Source organism: Ochotona curzoniae, unplaced genomic scaffold, assembly GCF_017591425.1.
Source record: "Ochotona curzoniae isolate NIBS_2020 unplaced genomic scaffold, NIBS_Ocur_1.0 contig_3037, whole genome shotgun sequence".
Taxonomy (NCBI): Eukaryota; Metazoa; Chordata; class Mammalia; order Lagomorpha; family Ochotonidae; genus Ochotona; species Ochotona curzoniae.
In genome coordinates this window covers 5,735,890-5,756,737 of record NW_024465699.1, presented here as the reverse complement: position 1 = coordinate 5,756,737, position 20,848 = coordinate 5,735,890, and the positions used below count along the sequence as shown (strand labels likewise).

The 20,848-nt window shown below is 48.2% G+C and overlaps 1 protein-coding gene across 1 annotated transcript; it reads right to left on the bottom strand.

Annotated features, from left to right (window-relative positions):
- Positions 1-243: 243 nt before the first annotated feature.
- GPR148 (G protein-coupled receptor 148) lies at positions 244-17,565 on the bottom strand. Its single transcript, XM_040979166.1, is given in 7 exon segments — positions 244-314; positions 2,960-3,493; positions 16,658-17,110; positions 17,113-17,209; positions 17,211-17,332; positions 17,335-17,454; positions 17,457-17,565. Coding segments are annotated over 7 exon segments (1,506 nt in total).
- Between the last annotated feature and the right edge of the window lie 3,283 nt (positions 17,566-20,848).

Sequence of the window (20,848 nt, the reverse complement as noted above, 5' to 3'; positions counted from 1 at the left end):
CTTTTCTATATTTGGGGAAAGGGGAGGAGTTTTCTCTTGTGTTCCTATAACCTTGGAAATGAATGACTTCAAGCGGGCCACTCTGTCACCGTGTGCAGAGTCCTTGTTGCTGCAAAGATTACGGTGGCTGATTTGAGGACTACCTCCTTTGCGGTTCTCAAAGCAATCAGCTGATGTCAAATCATGAACAGATGGGGCTTTCACTCTCTTCTGAACTTGGAAAACAGTCCTGCAAAACGGCTGTCACTGCTTGCGATGACTGGACTCGGTGTCCCTAAGCGGTTGCCAGACCTGCTGCCGTGTTGTCATTTTGCCTGTGGATAAGACAGCGAAGCACAAGCACTGATGCTGAAGCAGCCACGTGAACTGCAGACTGTATTTAATCCTGCGTGCTCCCGTGGTAAGATGTCTGATCAGGGTTTCTCTTCTGTTTTGGAAATGTGTGATTGTAAGTGATGTGGGTAGTAGCTACTGCACCCCTCCCACTCCTAACAGCACCACCCACCCTTGCCTGGCTAGAAACAGACTGAGCCGTCACCTCCCACGACAGCTCTCAGAGGCAGAGTGGGATGTGTGTGGACAGCCAGATGCTGACACTGCCACCACCCCAGGGCAGAAGCTGAATGCAGCCAAGTTCTCACTTGCAAAAATGCACATTCTGTAACCCCATGGCTACAGACTCAGTCACTGGATCCCCAGCCCAGACAAGGCTAGCTTCTCCCCTATGCTGCCCCATCCACATGGCTTTCCACAAGGGACCAGCCAGACCCGCCCTCCCGCTGCTGGAATCTTCCTGACCAGGCGCTCAGTAGCCACAGAGTCTGTCCCTTGGTCCAGCTCCCCACCGAAAAGGAGCATATGCTTGGGTCCAGGGCTCCAACAGTATAGACTGTGGTTGGACTTACAAAAACAACTGATTTTATGGGTTTCAAACATCTTAGCTGAGTGTGGTCATTTAAGCTTCCTAAAGAGAATGATGGGTCTGGAATTCTATCATTTTTAAAAGCAGATTTACTTATTTGAAAGATGGAGAACCACACAGAAAGCGCGTGCGCGAGAGAGGAGTTTCATCTGCTGGTTCACGCCCCAAATGCTCGCAAGAGCCAGGCATGGACCAAGTCGGGAGCCATCCTGGTCTTCCACATGGATGGCAGGGGCACACATGTTTGGTTCATCTTCTGCTGATCTCCCAGGCTACCAAAACTGAGCAGCTGGGACTACATCTGGCATCCTGATGTGGGATGCTGGCATGGCCGGTGGAGGCTTCACCTGTTGTGCCACCTAACCACCCTGCTGGGGTTTGGGATTCAAAGAAGGCAGTGTGCATATGAGCTATTTTCTAAGACGCCAGGCCCCTATGCGGACTGTCTAAGACAAACCTGCACATTAGACTCATCTATAGACAGGGACCACACAGCACACGTATAGCATCCGTTCTGCTTCAGAGATATGATTTATCCAAAACCTAAAAGATAGCAGATGACAGCCAGGAAAAAGATGGTATATTTCAGGCAGGAAACACACCCTTCCCCAAGTCCCCCAAGGAGCATGACAAGGAGATAGGAGGGTATTCTTTAAAAGCAGTGAATTTAGAATTAAAGCAAAAGCATATTTCAGTCTCAAAAAAAAAAAGTGAAGTCCATGGATAACTTTGTCATATTGCACATTTTTTCCCCCCATGAATTCTTCAAAGACCCTGTGCTTTAGATGGATTTCAAAATCTTTCTGTATCAAAATAAATCTATTTTTCACATTAAAAAAAAAAAGCCCTGGTCTGCAGAGATCTGAATGCAGCCCAGCCTGCCTGACAGACCGGATGAGCGGGGAGGCCTGGCCTACTCTGTGAGCTGTGGGAACACATCCTTCAGGGGGGAGTGATAGGCCCTGCGTCTGAGCCTTCACAGGTGACTCCAGCTACAGGGATAAAGGAAAAGCAGAACACGCATGCAGGTGGGGGTGGGGCCGGGCGGAAGCAGGGTTCAGCAGAGAGAAGCCGAGCGGAGACTCCAGTGCCTGCACACCTGCCATCTCCATGCCTGGCACATGCCACCCACACCGACGTGGACTGGTTGCAAATGGAGCAAATGAAGTCATCCACTGGCTACTTGTCTACAAGATGACTGAACTGGCTCAGCTGCCTAGGAATCCTTCTTCCCAGGGAGAAGGTAATTCTGTCCCTCTTCAGCACACATCAGTTGGGTGTCTGATTCCACAGGGGGCAAAATAAAGCTCTCCCAGAGGAAGACAACAGCCACTAATAGTTTCGGTATTTGCTATGCCTCATCGATAACCCCCACTCCCCCACCCCCAGATACCAAAGGAAAGTCACAACAGTGTAACACAAACAGGGACATGGTGCTAAAAAAGTGCAGGTGCAAGGAGCAAGCCCCGCCCAAGGCCTTCCCATAAATCCGGCCTGGTACACCCCAGTGAGGAGGCTTGCCTTAAAACCTGCTGGGTGGAGTGAAGGCCCTTGTGGGAAGGGAATGCTCCCGTGTTCAGGGGGAGGCGGTGAAGTATCGAACAGAAATAGAATCTTAGGATGAGAGCATCAGCGAGCCACCCAACCCCCCACACTGGCAGACAAAGAGACTTTAGGGGAGCGAAAGTCCCAGCCCACCTTCTCTGAGGAAGCCCCTGGGTCTTCTTGCCCAGCAGAAAGATGAGCCTTCCCCAGTATTCGCGTCTCCAGAAAGAGGGTTTCTCCCCTTCCCTAGCTCGTACGCCAAAGGGTCACCACCTCACGGGTTTCACATCCACTCGCAGCATCTACGCTGGGCACCACTGGGTGAAGAGAGTATCCCCCCCTGGATCCCGCAGGGTGCCGCCCATCGCGCGAAAGAACGCACCAATATTTACAAATCATCCCCTCCCTTCCCTTCCCCACCCCCATCCCCACCGAAGTCCACCTTTCCCGCGACCCGGATTCTCGTAGCCTCCCGGGGCGGCGGCGACTTACCCGCTGGCGGCCGGATTGTGGCAGGGCGCGGCCGTCCCCTGGGCACCCGGGCGCGGCGTCCGAGCTGGAGCCGCGCGCTCGGCACCACGGTCAGCTCCCGGAGCCGCGCGCTCGGCACCACGGTCAGCTCCCGGAGCCGCGCGCTCGGCACCACGGTCAGCTCCCGGAGCCGCGCGCCCGGCGGGGTGGAGGGAGGCGGCGCGCCCGCGCCCACCCGCAGCCGCCCGGGGGGCTTGGCGGAGGCGCGCGGGGGCGGCCAGGCGAGGGTTAAGCGGCAGCGGGCGATGGCAGGGGCGGGACCGGGCCCGCAACCCGTGGGACGCCGGCCACAGGCCCCGGGGCTGGGCGAGGTGGCGCGCGCGGGACCCCGGAGCGGGCTGTGCTGGGAGGGCGGCCGCCGCCCGGCCCTCGGGCCTTCTCGCTTTGTGTGCGTTGCTTCCCGCTTCGGTCCCCGCGTCTCCTCCTCTCCGCGGAGCCGCAGGTTCTCATCCCAGGCCCCTCCTGCCCGCACTGCGGCCTCACGACTTCCCCCAGCTCCTGAGAGCCAGCAGGTGTCTGGGTGCCCCTCCCTCCGCCCCCACCACCCCCCTCGCAGCCCGCTATGCCTGGCCCTGCAGACCCCAATCCTCTGAGAAGGGGCCTGGGGACCCCACGGAGCCTCGTCAGGAATCCCACCCGGGATTTGGGAGAAGGTACAGCCCGGACTTGCAGATGCGAGACAACGTCTTCTGGAACCAGTTTTTGTATTGTTGCCTGTGCTTTGACTGTCGCAAAGAAAATTTTGCAAGAGCTGATGTCATCAGCATGTCCCCCTGGCTTTCTCGAAATACCTTACCATGTTAGCTTTTACTTGCAGGTTTTTCATCAATTTTGCAACAGTTTTTGTCTCCAGTGTGAGGTAAGGGGTCAACTACACTATTTTGCATGTGAATTTGCCGTTTTCTAGAACCAATGTGGAAGAACCGTTTCCCTTTGAACAGACTTGGCACCGGTTTGAAAAAAATTTGACCACATACATGAGAGTTTATTTTGGGATCCCTGTTTCATACAGACATTTATCTTTTTAAAGACATATTTGTATTTATCGTAAAGTAAGAGTTGCACTGAGAAAGACAGAGAAAGGTTTTGCATCTGCTAGTTCATTCCCCAAATAGCTGAAAAGGTGGAGCTAAGTCGATTCAAACGTAAAGCCAGGAGCCAGGAACTTCCTCCATGTCTCACATATCAGATCAGGGACCCAGGGCCTGGGGCCATCCTTCGCTGCTTTCCAAGGCCATAAGCAGGGAGCTGGATGGGAACCAGAGCAGCCAGGACTCTAACTGGCACTAGTGTGGAATGTCGCCACCACAAGTGTGAGCTTATCCTGTTAAGCCACTGTACTGGCCCCCATACATTTATCTGTACACACACACACACTACCTTGTTCTAGTACCATGGTGTTGTCGCAGTCAACTTTTGAAAGCAGACACATCTTTTTCTTTTAAAAAAAACTTAATGTCAGGGCTCTTTGATTTAGTTACTTTTTTTTTTTTTTGCTTGTCTTTATCCCTCCTATTCCCAATTGTAAGTTCTAAAAGGGCCATGTAGCAAAATGTTAGGAGCTGAATGTGACGGGGTCATTTCCTCCAACAAATTGGGAATCTCTTGGTGGCCCCCCTTGGCCTGGAGCGCAGAGCCCAGCAGACACCGAGCATCTGCAGGCACTCGAGTGACCCTGATCACCCAGAGAACTCACACAAACTTCTTGCTTGGCTCCATTTCCGCCCTCCCCATCTTACGACCTCTTTCATACTGCTATTTCTACCATGTCCTCTATCGATCCATATTCAGCACCTACGTACTAAGTGTTGTATCTTGAGCACTGTTCTTGACAGGAGAAACAAACTGGGTGGAATAAAAAGCTGTGCTATCAATGCACTTGTGTTCCAACTGGGAGAGGTTGGCATCCCAATAAAATCAGTACATAATCTGGTTGCCAATAGTTTGGCTGGCTATGGAGAAAGATAAGGCAGGAGAGGGAGCTGGAAAATCATCAGACATATTGAAAAATGACAGTGTTGCAGCCAAGAAGAGGACACAGCTTTCCAGGCCCCAAACTGATTATGATTCAATAAATGTTGGTATACAGTGGGAGATGATGCAACCATTGAAAATATGCATGAAATGTTTCTAAATAGAAGCTTGTTTTAAAAAAATAGATACCATCTGGTCTCGATCCTATAAAAGAAGCAAATTCACGTATGTCAAGGTGTTGAGAATGGTTGTAGGGGCTGGCATTACAGCGTAGCAGGGAAAGCTGTGGCCTGGGACACAGGAATCCCCTATGGGCACTGATGCATGTCCTGGCTGCTCCATTTATCTTTTTAAACTTTTTTTTATTATTATCATTTTAAGATACATTTCCATTGGCCCTGGGATTTTCCTTACTCTCTCCCCTAGTTCCTACCTTACCCCACATTGAGTTTCCCTATATTATTACTAAAGTATCATTCTTCATACACAGTCATATGTCCATTATATGCCAATTGAATTTTTTCACGTACACATTTGAAGATGTTTTCCTTTTGTTCAATTGAAGAGAGCTTGATGATCATGTGTCGTGTTGAACATTGCTGTTGGTCAACTGCGTTGGGAGTTTTGTCCCCCTCCTGGATGTTGTTTGCCAATTCTTTCTCTAAATTTTCCCTTATTATTGGATTAAATATATTTTAAGCCCATTTTCTCTTCCTGTCTTTTCTGGAACATCAATAATTCTTATATTTGGCCTTTTAATAGTGTCTTTCAATTCTTAAATACTATTTTTAGCTTGACACAGCTCTGTTTCCAGCTTATTGTTTGTTTCCTCCTGGTGAGAGGAAATATCTTCCGATTCTGAGAGTTTTCTGCTTCATTCATTCTATTTTGGAGACTCTACACTGTACTTTTAATTTGCTCCACTGTAATCTTCATTTCTGATATATCAGCTTTCATTTCATTTATTTCCCGTGTACATGTTCCTTAAATTTCTTGAACTCCTGTATTATGTGCTTCTCATTGTTGATAAGAAGCTTCATAATGAGTGTTTTCTGAGTTCTGATTCCTCATTTTCCTTTTTTAAATATATTTTTATTTTGAATTTTGAATTATATGGTAAAATTTCATATAGGCTGGGATTACCCCCCAAACTCCCACCCCAACAGATTTTCCCCATTTTAGTACAATGGTGTAGTCTAGTCCCTCACAAGGAATCATAGTTCTATCAGTCTCTTATTTAAGTGTATCCCACCATTGTTGGCACAGACAATGTCAGACACTCTAGCATCCCATTGTCTACACATGTCCAACAGTTTCATTTTGCGTCTGGAAGCAGGGATGCATGTTCCATTGTACCCCCACGTCTGTGCATGATAGACCCCAGTACTCCATCACTATACATTTCCACAATTGAGAAGCCATAAAACAAGGTCAACAACTGGTATGAGTTAGAACAGCCACAACAACAATAACATCAACAACAAAATTCAGCAGCATGAAAAAAAAAAAAACGCGCCACTGAGTGACCAACATGTGAGTGACAAAAATGAAATATAAAAAAGTCTCTTGGGAAAAATGATGCCACCGTGTAATCCATGAGCCAGTGTTGAATTTGACAAGAGAAAAGAAATTATTTGGAATAAATAAAACTGAAATAAAAACCATCAAAACACCTGGGATACAGCCCAAACAAACAAACAAACAAACGAAAAACAGTATGGATCGGATTATTGAAGTTACACTTTCCATGCTGGTTTCCTTATATAAGAGAGAACATATGGTATTTGTTCTTTCATGATTGACTCATTTCACTGAGCATAATGGTCTCTAGTTGAGACCATTAGTTATAAATAGTGTAATTTCATTCTTAGCAACTAGTAAATAGTATAATTTCATTCGTCTTAATAGCTGAATAATATTCCATACAGTAGATGTATCACAGTTTCTTTAACCGCTCTTCCTTGGATGCACATCTGGATTGTTTTTATGTCTTTGCTATTGTAGATTGTGCTGCTGTAAACAGAGGATTACAGATCCCCTTCTCATATGCAGATTTCACTTCTATTGGATATATTCCTAGGACTGGGATAGCTGGGTCATATGGCAGGTTTATTTGCAATTCTCCAAGCACTCTCCATACTGATTTCCACAGTGGTTATGCTAGCCTACACTCCCACCAGCAGTGAAGGGGGTGCCTTTCTCCCCAAATCCACGCCTGCAGGTGTTGTTAGTTGAATTCTGAATGTAGACCAGTCTCACTGGAGTTAGGTGGTACCTCAAGGTGGTTTTCATTTGTATCTCTCTGATGGCTAGGGAGTCTGAGCATCTTTTCATATGTCTGTTAGCCATTTGAATCTGTTATTTTGAAAAAATGTCTGTTCAATTCCTTTGCCCATTTTGTTATAGGGTTTTATTGTTGTTGTTGCTGTCCCTGGGTTTCTGAAACTCTTTGTAAATCCTAGAGATTAGTCCCCTATCACTTGTGTAGTTTGCAAAAATTTTCTCCCATTCTGTTGGTTGCCTCTTCACTTTGTTAATTGCTTCCTTTGCTGAACAGAAGCTTTTTTGTTTGAAGTAGTCCTCCATTTTTCTCAATGTCTTCCTCAGTTAACTCTTAGGTTGGCAAAGGTTTTGCTCTTTTGCAGTGGAGTTTTCAGAATATTATTGTGCCTTTGTCTCTTTTTTTGCTCTTGATCATTGTACTTCTAGTTATCAGATTCTTCTCCTTGGGGCAGCTTTCTAAGCTGTGGCACCCACTGGTCTACAATTAGATTTTACTTATTATGGTTGGCACATGGCTTTTGGTTTGAAGTCAGTTGTGCCACTCCCTCTAGTGAGTTCCAGCTCTGGGTTCTTATGTTAGACTTTCACCACAGTCTCTGTAGCCCCAGCTCCTGGCTCACCACTCTCCACTTCCTTTGATATTGTGCTGAGGTTGCACTGTTGTCTGTACAACTTTTCTCCCACTTCCTGTTAGAGCAGTTCCCAAGATTAGGGAGACACCAGGTATCCAACAAGGCTAGATTTTTGTTGGTGCTGATCTTACCAGAACCTGTTGGCCATTAGGTCTGAGGGCCATATGGACCTATTTTGACCCGTACTGTTGGTATTATTTTCCCTGTGGAAACAGTGCAATGTACTGAGCTCAGTGAGTTCACTCCCAGCTCAGCACACGCACAGCTCACTGTTGTCCCTGCAGTTTTAAAGTTTTTCCACACTGTACAAAATGGTGCCTTATGTGCCACGTGGAGTTCTTGATCTGCAGACCATTATGTCTGAGGTCTACTAGGACCTGTTTTGAGTGAAACCTGTAGGATGCATATTGTTGCATTTCACTGAGCCAGAAATGAGTTCACTCCCAGCTCAGTGCATGCGTAATCCTGTCCCATAATCTTTGTCTCTCTAGACAAAATGGTATCTGTTTGAGGTCTAGGAGGCTGACTGGGCTGTGAAATCCACCCTGTTCGAGCACCTCCTGTTTGGGATCTGCTACTCTGTTTCTGCTCCTGGTCAAATCAAACAGGCCAACAGGTCTGGATTTATCTCCTGAGCTCCCGGTGAACACACCTTCCCATCTGGTTGCTGGTGGAGTTCCAGCTGCAGGTGGAGTTCAGATTGCCGCTCACAGAATGCCTCTGGGGTATCAGTCACTGCAACACCACATCGTTGTGTCTGCTGCTTTTCTGTGTCTGTCAGTCTCCAGGGGCCCCTCTGCCATAGTTCTGTTCTCTCCTATTTGCTGGAATGTGCACTCTTTGCTTCACACTGGCTAATCCATCTATTTAAATGTGTCCTTATCGTATTCCACTATCTTGATTCTCTCTGGTAGCTGTATTTTTAAGTGGATTGTCTGTGTGGGGGTTTGTATTCGGCCTGATTGGCTTCAATTGCTGCTCCATGCCTAATTCTGCTCCCTGTTAATGGTCTAGGAAAAACAGAGGATGACAGCCTCAGTGTTTCAACCCCTGTCACCCTCTAGGAAGACCTGGGTGGAGCCCAGCTTTTGGCCTGGCCCAGTGCACTCTCCACTATGGCCATCAGCGGAATGGCCCAGCGAATGTAAGACTCTGTGTCATGCTGATTTTCTAAACAAATATCTTTATAAAAATGATTGTATTTGGGTGCTGGAAAGATGAGTGGATTTGTGGGGGGATTGTTTCTATGTTCAAATGATTATGGTTAAGATGGCAGACATAAATAATCCACACACACACACACACACACAGATGAATGTATTAAAAGTATGAACATACAAAGCCATCTGACAGTGGTGGGCATTGTGATGTAGCCGGTAAGGCTTCCTCCTTTAATGCTGGCATCTCATATAGATGCTGGTTCATGTCATGGCTGCTCCACTTCTGATCCAGCTCCCTGCTAATGTACCTGGGAGCAGCAACAGAAAATGGTCTAAGTGCTTGGCCCCTGCACCCATGTGGGAGACTTGGTAAAATTCCTTGTCTGCTGCCAGCCATTGTGGCCATTTGGGGTGAACCAGCTGATGCAAGATCTCTCTCTCTCTCTCTCTCTCTGTGTAAACCTCTGACTTGGCAATAAAGAAATAAATCTCTTTTTAAAAATCTGTAGTAGTCACAGCTTAAAAAAAAAAAACTTGGGATACACCATCCTACTGACATTTCTGAATTTATTTCTTTTTGAAAAAAGATTAAAAAAAATTTTTTTTATTGGAGACATGCTTTCCCAGGTCACAAACAGGGAGCTAGATGGGAAGCAGGACTGTTGGGACATGAACTGGCACCAACATAGGACCCCGGCGAGTGTAAGGTGAGAACTTTAGCCTCTAGGCTACCATGCCAGGCCCATATTTATTCCTATTTTTAAAAAATGTTGACTCATTTCCTGCTCTCTATTGACTTTTTTCTAGCAGAGATGGGTTCATTTGGAAACTACTGACAGTTAGGCTGTGGAGCACCTTATTTTCATGGTTTCATTCTCAATAATGATGCGTTTTCCAACCTAAATTTGTTTTAGTGATTTTACTTTGTCATCTTGCTCCTGAATGAGATGGTTTGCTACTTGTCACTCATAAAAGCCAACAGCTGATATCATTAGTTTTTGTGGGGGCAGGGAGAGGAGGGAAAAAAAGGCTTAAATTTGTATGGCCAACCAAAAGGGGGGCATGGTTCAAATCTGCCTCCTCCAAGTCAGAGGTCTGGAGAAAGTTCTATGGTAGGAAAAGCTGGTGGCCAGAAAGGCTGGTGGGGCAGGTTCTGACCAGAGGGCAGCAGGAGCAAGATATCTGTGCACAAGGTTAACATGAGAGTTAAGAAACCCACCCCTAGGCTTGGTCAGTTCAGTTCCAACTTGATTTTTTAAAGGAGAAAGGATATTCTTGTCAGCAAATGTTGCTAGAACAATTGGATGTTCATGGACCAAAACCAGAGTCAGCAGAACAAGAAGTGTCCACCCATACCTCACCAAATACACAAAACACAACTCCAAATGGATCGATGTGGAACCTAAACTCTAGAAGTATATAGAAGACAACAGGGGAGAAAATCCAGAGTTAGGTGTGCCCCTAGATGTGATGACAAATACAGAATAAGAGAAACAAATCGGACTCCAGGGAAATTAAAGGCAACTGCTTTTGTGAAAGACATGGTCAGGAACATGAAGATATAAAGCACACAGAAAATACTTACAAATTGCATAAATCACAGAAGACTTGCATTTGGAGTATATGCATGAAAGACTCTTGAAACTCAGCAACAAGAAGTGCAATGACACAATGAGAAAAAGTTGAGTTACTGACCCAAAGAAGATCTACAGAGGGCAAATATGCCGAGGGAACGTCACACTGTTGGAGAAATGTAAATTAAAAACATGAGAGGTGACAACACTACACACCTATTGAAAAAGATGGAGGTATTTGCTGGTGGTTCTTTTTCCTTTGTCCTGGCTGCTCAAGAGACTCTTTGGTTTAAGAACTGTTCGTCTTCAGTTTCCATAATTTTCTCCACATCTTCAGCTGGGAGCCAGGAACATGGTGTAGCATGATGTAGCATGGTGCATCAGCATCCCAAACGGGAGTGCAGATTCCAGTCCCAGTTATGGCACTTTTGAACCAGCTTCCTGTGGATATGGATAAATAGATAAGCAGCTAGTAAGGTCTGTGGAGCTGAAAGTCACAAGCCGTGCTCCCCACGCCTACCCCATGTGCCTTACTTGTCCATCAAAATGTCTGGCTTCCCATGATGCATCTCTTACATCCAACTGGGACAGCATCCTTTCCACCTGGTACCTCACTTGGCCCACTTCTGATATGTGTTTCTTAGTGTAGGGCAGCCCATATTTGCATACAACTATGTTTAGTTGCCTCACTGTCTAATAAACTGCTAATTTTTATACAAAAAAACAGCCTCTGCTTAGTCTATCTCCGTGAGAGACAAGAACCAGGATGGAAAAATTCCTAAGTTCCTTGCCGCATACCACTTGAAAGTCAGAGTTACAGACAGATAGGGGGAAAGAGAGAGACACAACCAAAGAGAAACAGAGATCAATCTTTCATCCACTGACTCACTCCCCAAATGGACACAAAGGCTGAGGTCAGAAGCCTGGGGCTTCTTCCTGGCCTTCTCTGTGGGTGCAGGGGCCTAAGGACTTAGGCCATTCTCTACTGCTTTCCCAGGCACATTAGCAGGGAGCTGGACAGAATGTGGAGTAGCTGGGATGTGAATTGGAGCCCATATGGGCTACAGCACGTCAGCCACTCAAGTCTTCTTTGGCTACTGCTTAAACCTTTGTGACAACTCCACCTTCCATATCAGGCTTTATATAAATCCATGTCACTCAGCAAAAACAGCAGAATCCTCCCAAGGCTGGTTTCATGAGACATTGGAAGCTCTTGGGCAGGCAGAGTCACTAAGAGGTCTGGAGAGCCACCACAGAGTCACTGAAGCCACTGGCACGTGAGTTGTGACCACAAAGCATGGTGAGGGCTCAGCAGGGTAAGCCTATAGGAATCACACAGCCTTTGCTTCTGTCATCACTGGCTCTTCACTCAAGGTCTTCATGGCTATGCCAGAGTTCTGTGCCCAGCAATGCCAGCACCACAGAGGAGGGGGCAGGGCTGTGCTTGTGGCTGCAAGTGCCATGGGCCATGAACCACCCCATCAGGTCAAAATGAAGACTTGTACCAATGTCCAAACCCTTCCATCCACTGATGGATGATTTATAATACATTCTGTCCACTGGGTCAATACTAGCTACCCAAGAAATGCTCACACTGATTGGCTTAAAGTTGACTCAGGCAAGGAGGTAACTTGTAAGAGAAACTGAGGCTGCCAGACCCTCCTTGTAGCCCTGCCTACTCTACCCAAATCCACTTTCTTGAAACCACTGGGACTGGCCAAGAAATAGCCAACATGGCTGCACAAATCATTGCTGCAATGATCCTCAGCTAATCATGAGAGTAATACAATAAAACGAACATTGATGACTCTTCAACTCCCAGAAGGTGCCTCATTCCATTGCATAAGACTTCCTGAAAAGGGCATGAAAATGGATGGTACTCAAACCTTACCCCAAGTCCCACCTTATTATGAATATTCAACTACACTTCACTCCAAACACCATTTCCTGGGTCTCCAGATCATATGAAGGGAAGACTCCCAAACTCACAGAGTGCAGCTCCCCATCAGATGTGCCCACACTCCTTCTCAAGTGTGTAACTCCAGTTTGACATGCAAATAACATTTTATCCCTCTGCTAACCTTCACCTATGTCCTCCTGCATCACAGATGAGTACCTGGACCCATCCCTCGATGACATCTTGATCCATCGACCCCAGGAGAAGCTAGTTTCTGTCCAGGGCTGAGAGGAGAGAGCTTGGGAGGTGAGCACAGCACTCTCCCCTCTGTGGCAGCACTCACTGGCCGTTTCCTCACAGTAGCAAGGTACAATAAGGCACTGTGTGAAATCAGCTCCTTGAGCAGCCAAGTGAGCTCAGCCACTTTCTTTCCCTTCCCACATCTTCCCTTCTCACTTACAAGAGAAAATACGGGGAGAAGGAATGGCTGAAGGAGAGGCTGTAGGTCACGTCCTATTTATGAATAATTTTTCTTGGAATGTGTTGTTTAAATCTTTGTGCAAATGTTTCTTGGCTTATAGTGATGGGGTTGACATCTCAATAAGCCTGTTGATGGTGAAAAATATTAAAATTCAACAATGCATTTGCTATGCCCAGCACACAGAACATCCTGGGTTAGCAACCTGGCACAATATGTACTGAATTTTTTCCCACTTGTGACTGTGGGGTTGACTGGGACCCTGAGATTCCACCATGTATCACCAGCCAAGGGTGAGAGCAAACTTGATGATTTCTGTTCTTTGAGCTACCCAGTTTTTGTTGAATGCATGTCACTGTCACACCATTGTAAAGTCAAAACCATCGTAGTTCAGGGCTCTGTGCAACAATGGAGCAAACACTGCACACCCACAGTCCTGCCTGAAGCATAGATTAACTTGAACTTGGGTCTCCTGGGGACCAGTCCTCCCCAGGAGGACCTACCTTCCTCCCACAGACTCATCATCAGTCATTGAATTTTGTGTCCCTCATTCTCTCTCTTGGTGTCTTTCATACCTCCCTCTGTAGTAGTCAATTCAGGCTGCCATGACAACAGAGCAGATACTGGGTGGCTCAATAACAATCTATAGCACTCATATATGATGGATGTGTTAGCTTGTAATTTACTTTTCCTTTACATTCTATGACATGCTGTAATTTGCTTTTCCTTTATATTCTATGGTTGTGAAGTGAGTAAGGTGGGATTCTACTGTAACTAGTCTTTTTCCCAACCATATGCTTATGAGACTCACCCACATTCGTGTTCCTACCTGCTTATCCCTTATGGTATTCGGCTCTCTAAATATTCCATAATGCAGCTGTCCATTCCATTCCTGCAGGTGATTTTGGGGGTTGTTTGCCATATTTAATAAAGAGTGCTGAGTCTGTGAACAAGTCTGTGACACTCTAGGGAGTGGGAATGTCATTGCTGGAATAAAGCCATCATTGAGCTTGCTGTTTTCCAAAGCCATTATAACCTTAGCCCCAGGATTTCCCTTCTCTGCAACCTTGTCCTTGCAATATGACTTTGGAACTGCCCCCATCATGGGACAGAGTCTACTGCTCCCTCCTTGGAGCCTGACTCTATCATGCGTTGCCCTTTAGCATACACTGGAAGCAGTAGCTTGCCAGTTCCTGGCCCCCGGTCACTGGTGATCTCCTGGAATACTACTGTTGCATATGAGAAAGCTCGGAGCTCACCTGCTGGTGGACAGGGCACTGTAGGCAGCAGAGAAGGGCACCCAAGCCAGGACTTGCATGTCTTGTTACTCTGGCAGACCACACAAAATATTGTGGCTTCAAGCAACACACATTGATTATTTTACAGTCCTGAAGTGCAGAAGTAAAAATCAAGCAAAAATCAAAGTGGGTGAGGGTTGGTTGGGTCTTGCCGCTGCATCATCTGGAAGATGCTGGCACTTGGGGGCTATTTCTGTCAAGTTTAACTGCAGAACCACCTGGGAAGTGCATGATGCCGGAGTGGGCCCAGGAGGGAAATAGTGGGCACATCCCTCTTGGGTTATCACTCCCACTGGAGAGCATGAAAACCAGGACTGGGGCAGACCTGGCTGGCCAGAACAGCACCCACCAGCATGGGCTGGATAGTGGGCCTGGTTGGGCTGAACTAGGCTTCAATACCCTTTGACATGTAGGAGAGCTGAATGGGATGTGGGACAGATTGGATAAGTCTGTGGTACATACGGGCAAGCACGGCAGCAGGGCAGGGAATGGGCCTTGTGGGGGTTATTGCAAGTCGCTCTAAGCTGCAGCTCCCACTGGTTTGAGTGAGGGCTGAGTGTATGCTGGGCAGAATCGGGCTTGGAATGGCAAGATTGGCAGCAATTCAGGACTGTTGAACTCTCAAAATCACTTGAGCAAGACCCTTGGAGCATGCCCCACATGGGGGACCTGGGATGGGTGGGAAACTGGGTGGGACTTTTCCTTTTATCTCCCTCTTTACCCCAGATACATAAAAAATAAAGTAATAATATGGAAACAGTGGTCTTACCCACTTTTTTGTAGCCCTTGACCCTTTGTGACCTAATCAAGTATGTAAAGATTGTCAAAATAAAGCAATTTTTAAAAAGAAGTAAAATTTGGGTCTTAAATAAGCTAACATCAAGGACAGAATTCATTTTCTTGTCATTTATAATGTCTGAGGCCACACAGATTCCGTGGCTGCTGGCCCCGTCACTTTCAAAGGCAACAGCTCAGTAACTTCCCACCTCTCACTGTCTCTGGCCTTGTCTCCATCATAGTCACATCTCCCTGCCCCTTCCTCCTTACACACACAGAATCTGCTTCCATATTTCCATTGTAGGGGTTCTTGAGATCACCCAGGGCCCACTAGAACTCTAGAATTCCCCTTCCTTTAAGGATATCTTAACTTTTTTTGTAAGAGAGAGAGAGAGAGAGAGAGAGAGAGAGAGAGAGAGAGAGAGAGAGGTATCCCATTTATTGGTTCACTCCTCAAATGCCCACCACATCCAGGATTGGATCAGGCCAAGAGCCAAAAGTTCCATCTGAGTCTCTCACATGGGTGGCACGGGCTTGAGTACCTGAACCATCATTCACTGCCTTCCCTGGAACACTAGCAGGAAGCTGGATTGGAAGAGCAGCAGCCAGGACTTAAAACCGCACTGTGATATGGGATGCCAGCACTGCGATCAGGGGCTTCACTCACTGTGCCACATCCTTGTGACATTGCTCATATCCTAAGATCTTTTGAGCATGGCAATGTTCATTTGGTGACTGCGCATTCCTAGGGCTGTGGTGTGATGCCACTGTCTTCATCGGTTCTTCCCACTCTCATCCCTGGTGCCTTGTTTCCCTGTGTGGTTCTGGGAGCTTTGACTCTCTGTGACAGAGCACTTCTTGCAGGTACATTTCCTTGGTAAATCTCTGGCATCTGATTCTGAAGTTCAGATTCTGCTGCAGAAACATTCCAAACAATGTGAGAATTTTTTTTTAACTGCTAAATATCTGAAGTTTGTTCCAGCCCTCCCCAATGTGTGGCTTCTACATGAAGTACCTTCAGAGAATTCTTGTCCTCTGCTCAGTAAGGAGGCAGGCAAGCTTCAGAGAGGGTCTGTTATCACACCCTTTATTCTGAGAGTGTCGCCTTCCCCCAGATCCCAGCTTTCTGCCGCTATCTCCCTGGCACTCCCTGATATTCATAGCTGCAGGTGTTCTCTCTCCTGACCCCAAACACATAATCTCATGGCTCTGGGATTTGGCAGAGCTGTATCCCTGCCTCCCAGTCTCCTACCTGCTCAGTCTGGCCTTTTGTGTGTTCCTCAGTAAGGATACTCTCTCAGTGGCCTTGGAAAGGAGCCATGGGGGTTCAGATCAAGACCTTGCCCCACTTAGATCAGATCCAGGTTGGATCTCCTTGGCTCGCACCTGTGTTCCAATGGAATGTCGGCATTACTAAGACAGAGCTTTCTCTACACATGAACTGTCCCAATGTCAGAAACCATCCATCCAGGTCACTGCGAATGATCTACAATGGGATTTGGTTGGATGCACAATCAGGCTGCAGAGGAGCCTGCTCTTTAACCTGGGACAGCCAGACTGGCCCCAGTACCTCCTGGGAATGGTACAGATGACCTTGGGCCACCTGGATGAGCAGCAGCCCTGGGGCATTCCCAGCATCTGGTGGTAGCAGAGCATATACAGATAGGGCAGCAAGGCACGAGGAAGCATTGTGAGCACCTTGCCGTTGGCAGCCAGCAAGGTCCTGGCCCCGAAGTGCTGGCGCTTGGTCAGCATGATATTCAGGGAGAACTTCAGTCCTGTACTAAGGTACAATGTGATCAGTACCATGTGGATGATTAGCCTCTCCTTGGCCTGGGAAAAGCCTTGCCTGCTGGGACCTGAAACCCTGGGCTCTAAGCAAATCCTCCAGAAACAGTGGGCAATGAGAGCTGTGCATAGGATGATACATAGACTGCAGACACGGGTGACAGCCACCAGGGCCTCCCCACCATGTTGGGCACCCAGGCTCAGCAGTAGGCAGTACAAAGCCCTTTGCTCCTGCCACCTGGTGTCCTGGCTAGGAGGAACTCCGGGAAGCAACAGGCCACCAGGCAGAGGCACACTATGGCCTTCCAGACAGCCCCATGGGACATGAAGGAGAGAAGATGCAAAGGGGAAGGTGAACTCCAGGTAAGTGTGAAGCACGGTAGCTGTGAAGGACAGCATGGCACTGGTATAGGTGGCAAAAACAGCATTAGTGAGAAGGCTATGATCTGCCTGGCCCAGATCCCAGCCACCAGGGGACTAGAGGACCTGTGCATGTGCAGGACAATGTAAGCCAGGTCTGAGAGCAGGATGCTAGCCAGTAGCATGCATTGAGGCTCACTCTGCAGCTGCTGGTTCCAAGCAGTGGTCAGCAGCAGGGTTTTAGGGCCAGTATGGCCACAGACAGCACAGATGTGGTCATCTCAAGGTCTCCGAGGTCCAGGAAAGTGTTGCCTACTGTGTGGATGGTGTACAACAAAGTATTCATGGCCTGGATTCAAACCAGCCAGATGCTACTGCCAGGGCTGCTGGGGCCAGCTCTCCAGCCACTCTTCCCAGCAGTAACCACAACCTTGCCAGCACTTGCTGGTTCTGAATCAGCTTCAGTGGGTGGGTTGGCAGGGAAGACCTGTGCTGCAAAAGTCCCGCCGGCAGCCCTACTTCACACACATGCCAGGTTGTTAGGAATGGCTGTTCAACAGAGACCAAAGCAACAAGGTGAAATTCAGGTCACACTTGGCTTCCTGCATTCACGTGCTTGTTGTTTCTCAAGGGGTTGTGTGCTACAGCTGCTGGGTGCTGTGCACACATGATGAACTGGGCCACAGTGGCCTTTTAAAAGGGTCCCCTACACCTGTCTGACTGTCTCCCAGCAGATGTGCAATGAGTATCCACACATGGGACTGAGTTTTGGACAACCCTGAAGGAAGGGAAGACGCAGGGAAGCAGGACTGTGAGACTGTGGTGAGGCTGTGAGCTGGCCACCCTGGGATCAGCTGCGACTCAGGAATTGGGGCCAAGCAGGAGGGAGCTAGTCACGCTGGACTCCCCTCCCCTAGCACGTAGGGTAGGCCTAGCTAAGGTGACTGTGTGTGGGGGAGGGCAGGGGAAAGAGAGAGACTCTATACAGAACTCCATTTGGGGTCACTCAGTCTCTGCTGATGTTGATTCGGGTGGGTGCCTGTGGGGTGGGGGCTTCCATCCCACTCAGGAGCAGGAGATTGGCACACACAGATTTCCCAGGAGCTAAGGGGGGAAGATCCGGGCATGGAAGAGAGGGGTGTGTGTCAGGCTCCCATGCAGCTTGCTCTGTGATGTGGATGGTGTGGAGCCCTGGTGTGCAGTCCGTGGCCACAGGGACAGTACAATGTGGGGCTGGGTCCCAGGTGAGCAGACTGCAACAAGCCCACCCCTCTCTTGTGCTCCACTTCCTTCTCTGTGAGATAGGAGTTCATTCACACTGATCTGGTGAGAACACTGCAGGGAGCAGACTAAGCCCAGCGCACAGCAGGAGGGAAATGTCAATCAGCTTGTGTCCTCCCTCCTGGCACCTGCTCTCAGGATCAGTTCTCTTGGGCAGCTAGTTCCCAGCCTGGAGGCAGTGGATCTGACACACCTACAGCTTCCCTTTGCACTAAACAATATCTTGAGGCAGAGATCCCAAGGAAGTGTTCCTGAGAAGAGGGTGTGAAGGAGGCATTGGGGTGAAAGGCCTTGCCTCAAGTCACATCCATGGCCTGCAGCACTTGGGCCATCAGGCTTGGAGCCTAGGCCTGCACGGATCACACAACTGCTGCCTGACTTCTCTGCCTTGGTAGATGGTGATGCCTCATAAGTGTGGTCTTTAGGGGAAATCAACTACCCCTCCTCTTTAACTGTATAATGTTGGTCCAGTGACTTGGTCCCTCTGGCCTGGGAAAAATGACCACATTGTGTTTTCATAGAAGATTTACTTGAACCTTTGTGCAGCCAAAAGGTTAGGCCTCAGTAACATGTAGGATAGAGGGTCACAGATCCACAGTGGGTCAATAGCTGGCTGAGCTTGGTTTGCAAACCATGCATCATTTGCTATCCTTGCATTGTTCAGCAAATTCAGTGCATGCTGCTTCTCTCGTATCTCAGGTCCTGGTGCCTTGATGACATTCTACTGAAACTCCTCTCCCCCTGCCCTGGATCTGTCCAGCTATACCCACCCTTGTTGCCCCTGCCTCATCTTGCCTCAGGCTTCCTGTGAAGATTGTCCCTCCCAAGGTTTCTCAACCAATAAGAAGGGGCATCTATTGAGGCAAGACTAAACGTTGTTGAGTGGCTGAGGGTGATGTCAGCTTCCACCAGCTGGCCACTGCCCCCTGGGAATGGAAATCAGTAAGAGCCTCACTTTCCTGCTGCTTTCTCACTTCTGAGTCCTGCCTTTGGTGGGTGGGGTGATCTTAAGTGGAATTATAGGGTTTGTGATGACAAGGGTCAGTTGTGGAGTTGCTGTTCCCCTTTTCTCTTTCCTACCTGTGCCCCCACACACTGGCTTTCTCTAAACCCCGGACCTGGGGCTCAGAGCCTGGAGTGGAGCCCAGGTGAGACTGAGCCATCACCTTCCTCGTCCATGCATGAGTACCATCCTCCCTTCAGAGCCGGCCAGAGGCTCCAGCTCCCAGGAGAGCCCTTCTTCCACTCAGCCTCCTCAGAGGCCTGTGAAAACATTTGTCTGAACCCCAACACTGTGCCCCAATGGTGGATGGTGGGGAAGTCACTGGGGTGCTGCCCGTGAAGGAAGCCACTAGAATCTCTCCTGCCTCAAGCATCTTTTCTGAGGTTGACCTTCCTGGGAAAAATACAAATTGGCACAGGTGTGGGATCTCAGGAGCCGGGCATGCCTGGGGAGTGGGCATTTGCCTGGGGCTCACAGAGCTGGGTGTTGTGTAGGCAGGGCAGGGCGGGGACAAGGGAGAAGACACTGCCCCTAACCCAACTGAGTCGCCATAGACATGCCCTACTTCTTCCCTACGCCCATCCTCAGAGACAGTCCTGAGGGTCCTGGGGCATCCCTGCACTCACCTCACTCCTAGGATGCTGGGCATAAACACACCCAGGGAGACCCCGACGCTGCTCTGTCTCTGCTCCTTGTCAAATCAAACAGGCCAACAGGATGGGCAGTTCTTTGTCTGGGTTCACCTCCTGATTTGTGAACTCCCCTTCCCACCTTGTTTCTGGTGGAGTTCCGGCCACAGGTGGAATTCAGATGGTTGTTTTCTGAATGCTGTTGGAGTATCGGTCACTGCAACACCACATCACTGTGTCTGTGTCCATCAGCCTCCAGGTGCCCCTCTGCCACAATTCTGTCCTCTCCTATTTGCTGGAATGTGCCCTCTCTGCTTCACACTGGCTAATGTTTCTCTATCTTCTGGGATCCTTTTTCTAATCTCTCATGCTGGTACAGGAGCCTAAGGACTTAGGTCATCCTCCATATCTTTTCCAGGCCACAAGAAGAAATCTGGACTGGAAGTGGAGCTGCTGGGGCATGAACCGGCACTCATATGGGATGCTGGTGCTATAGGCTTAGGCTTAAGCTGCTATGCCACTGCACCAGCCCTGATATGATACTTTTTATAGAGTTATACTTGAAATTCTAGGGATTTTGACAATGTTGACTTGTTAGACTTATAGGTTTTCAATCCATGTAAAAGGATGTTAATTTATAACGACACAGCAAAGTTTATGATGTAGACCAAATGGACCCAACAGATATTTTGGACCATTCTGTCCTACAGGTGCAG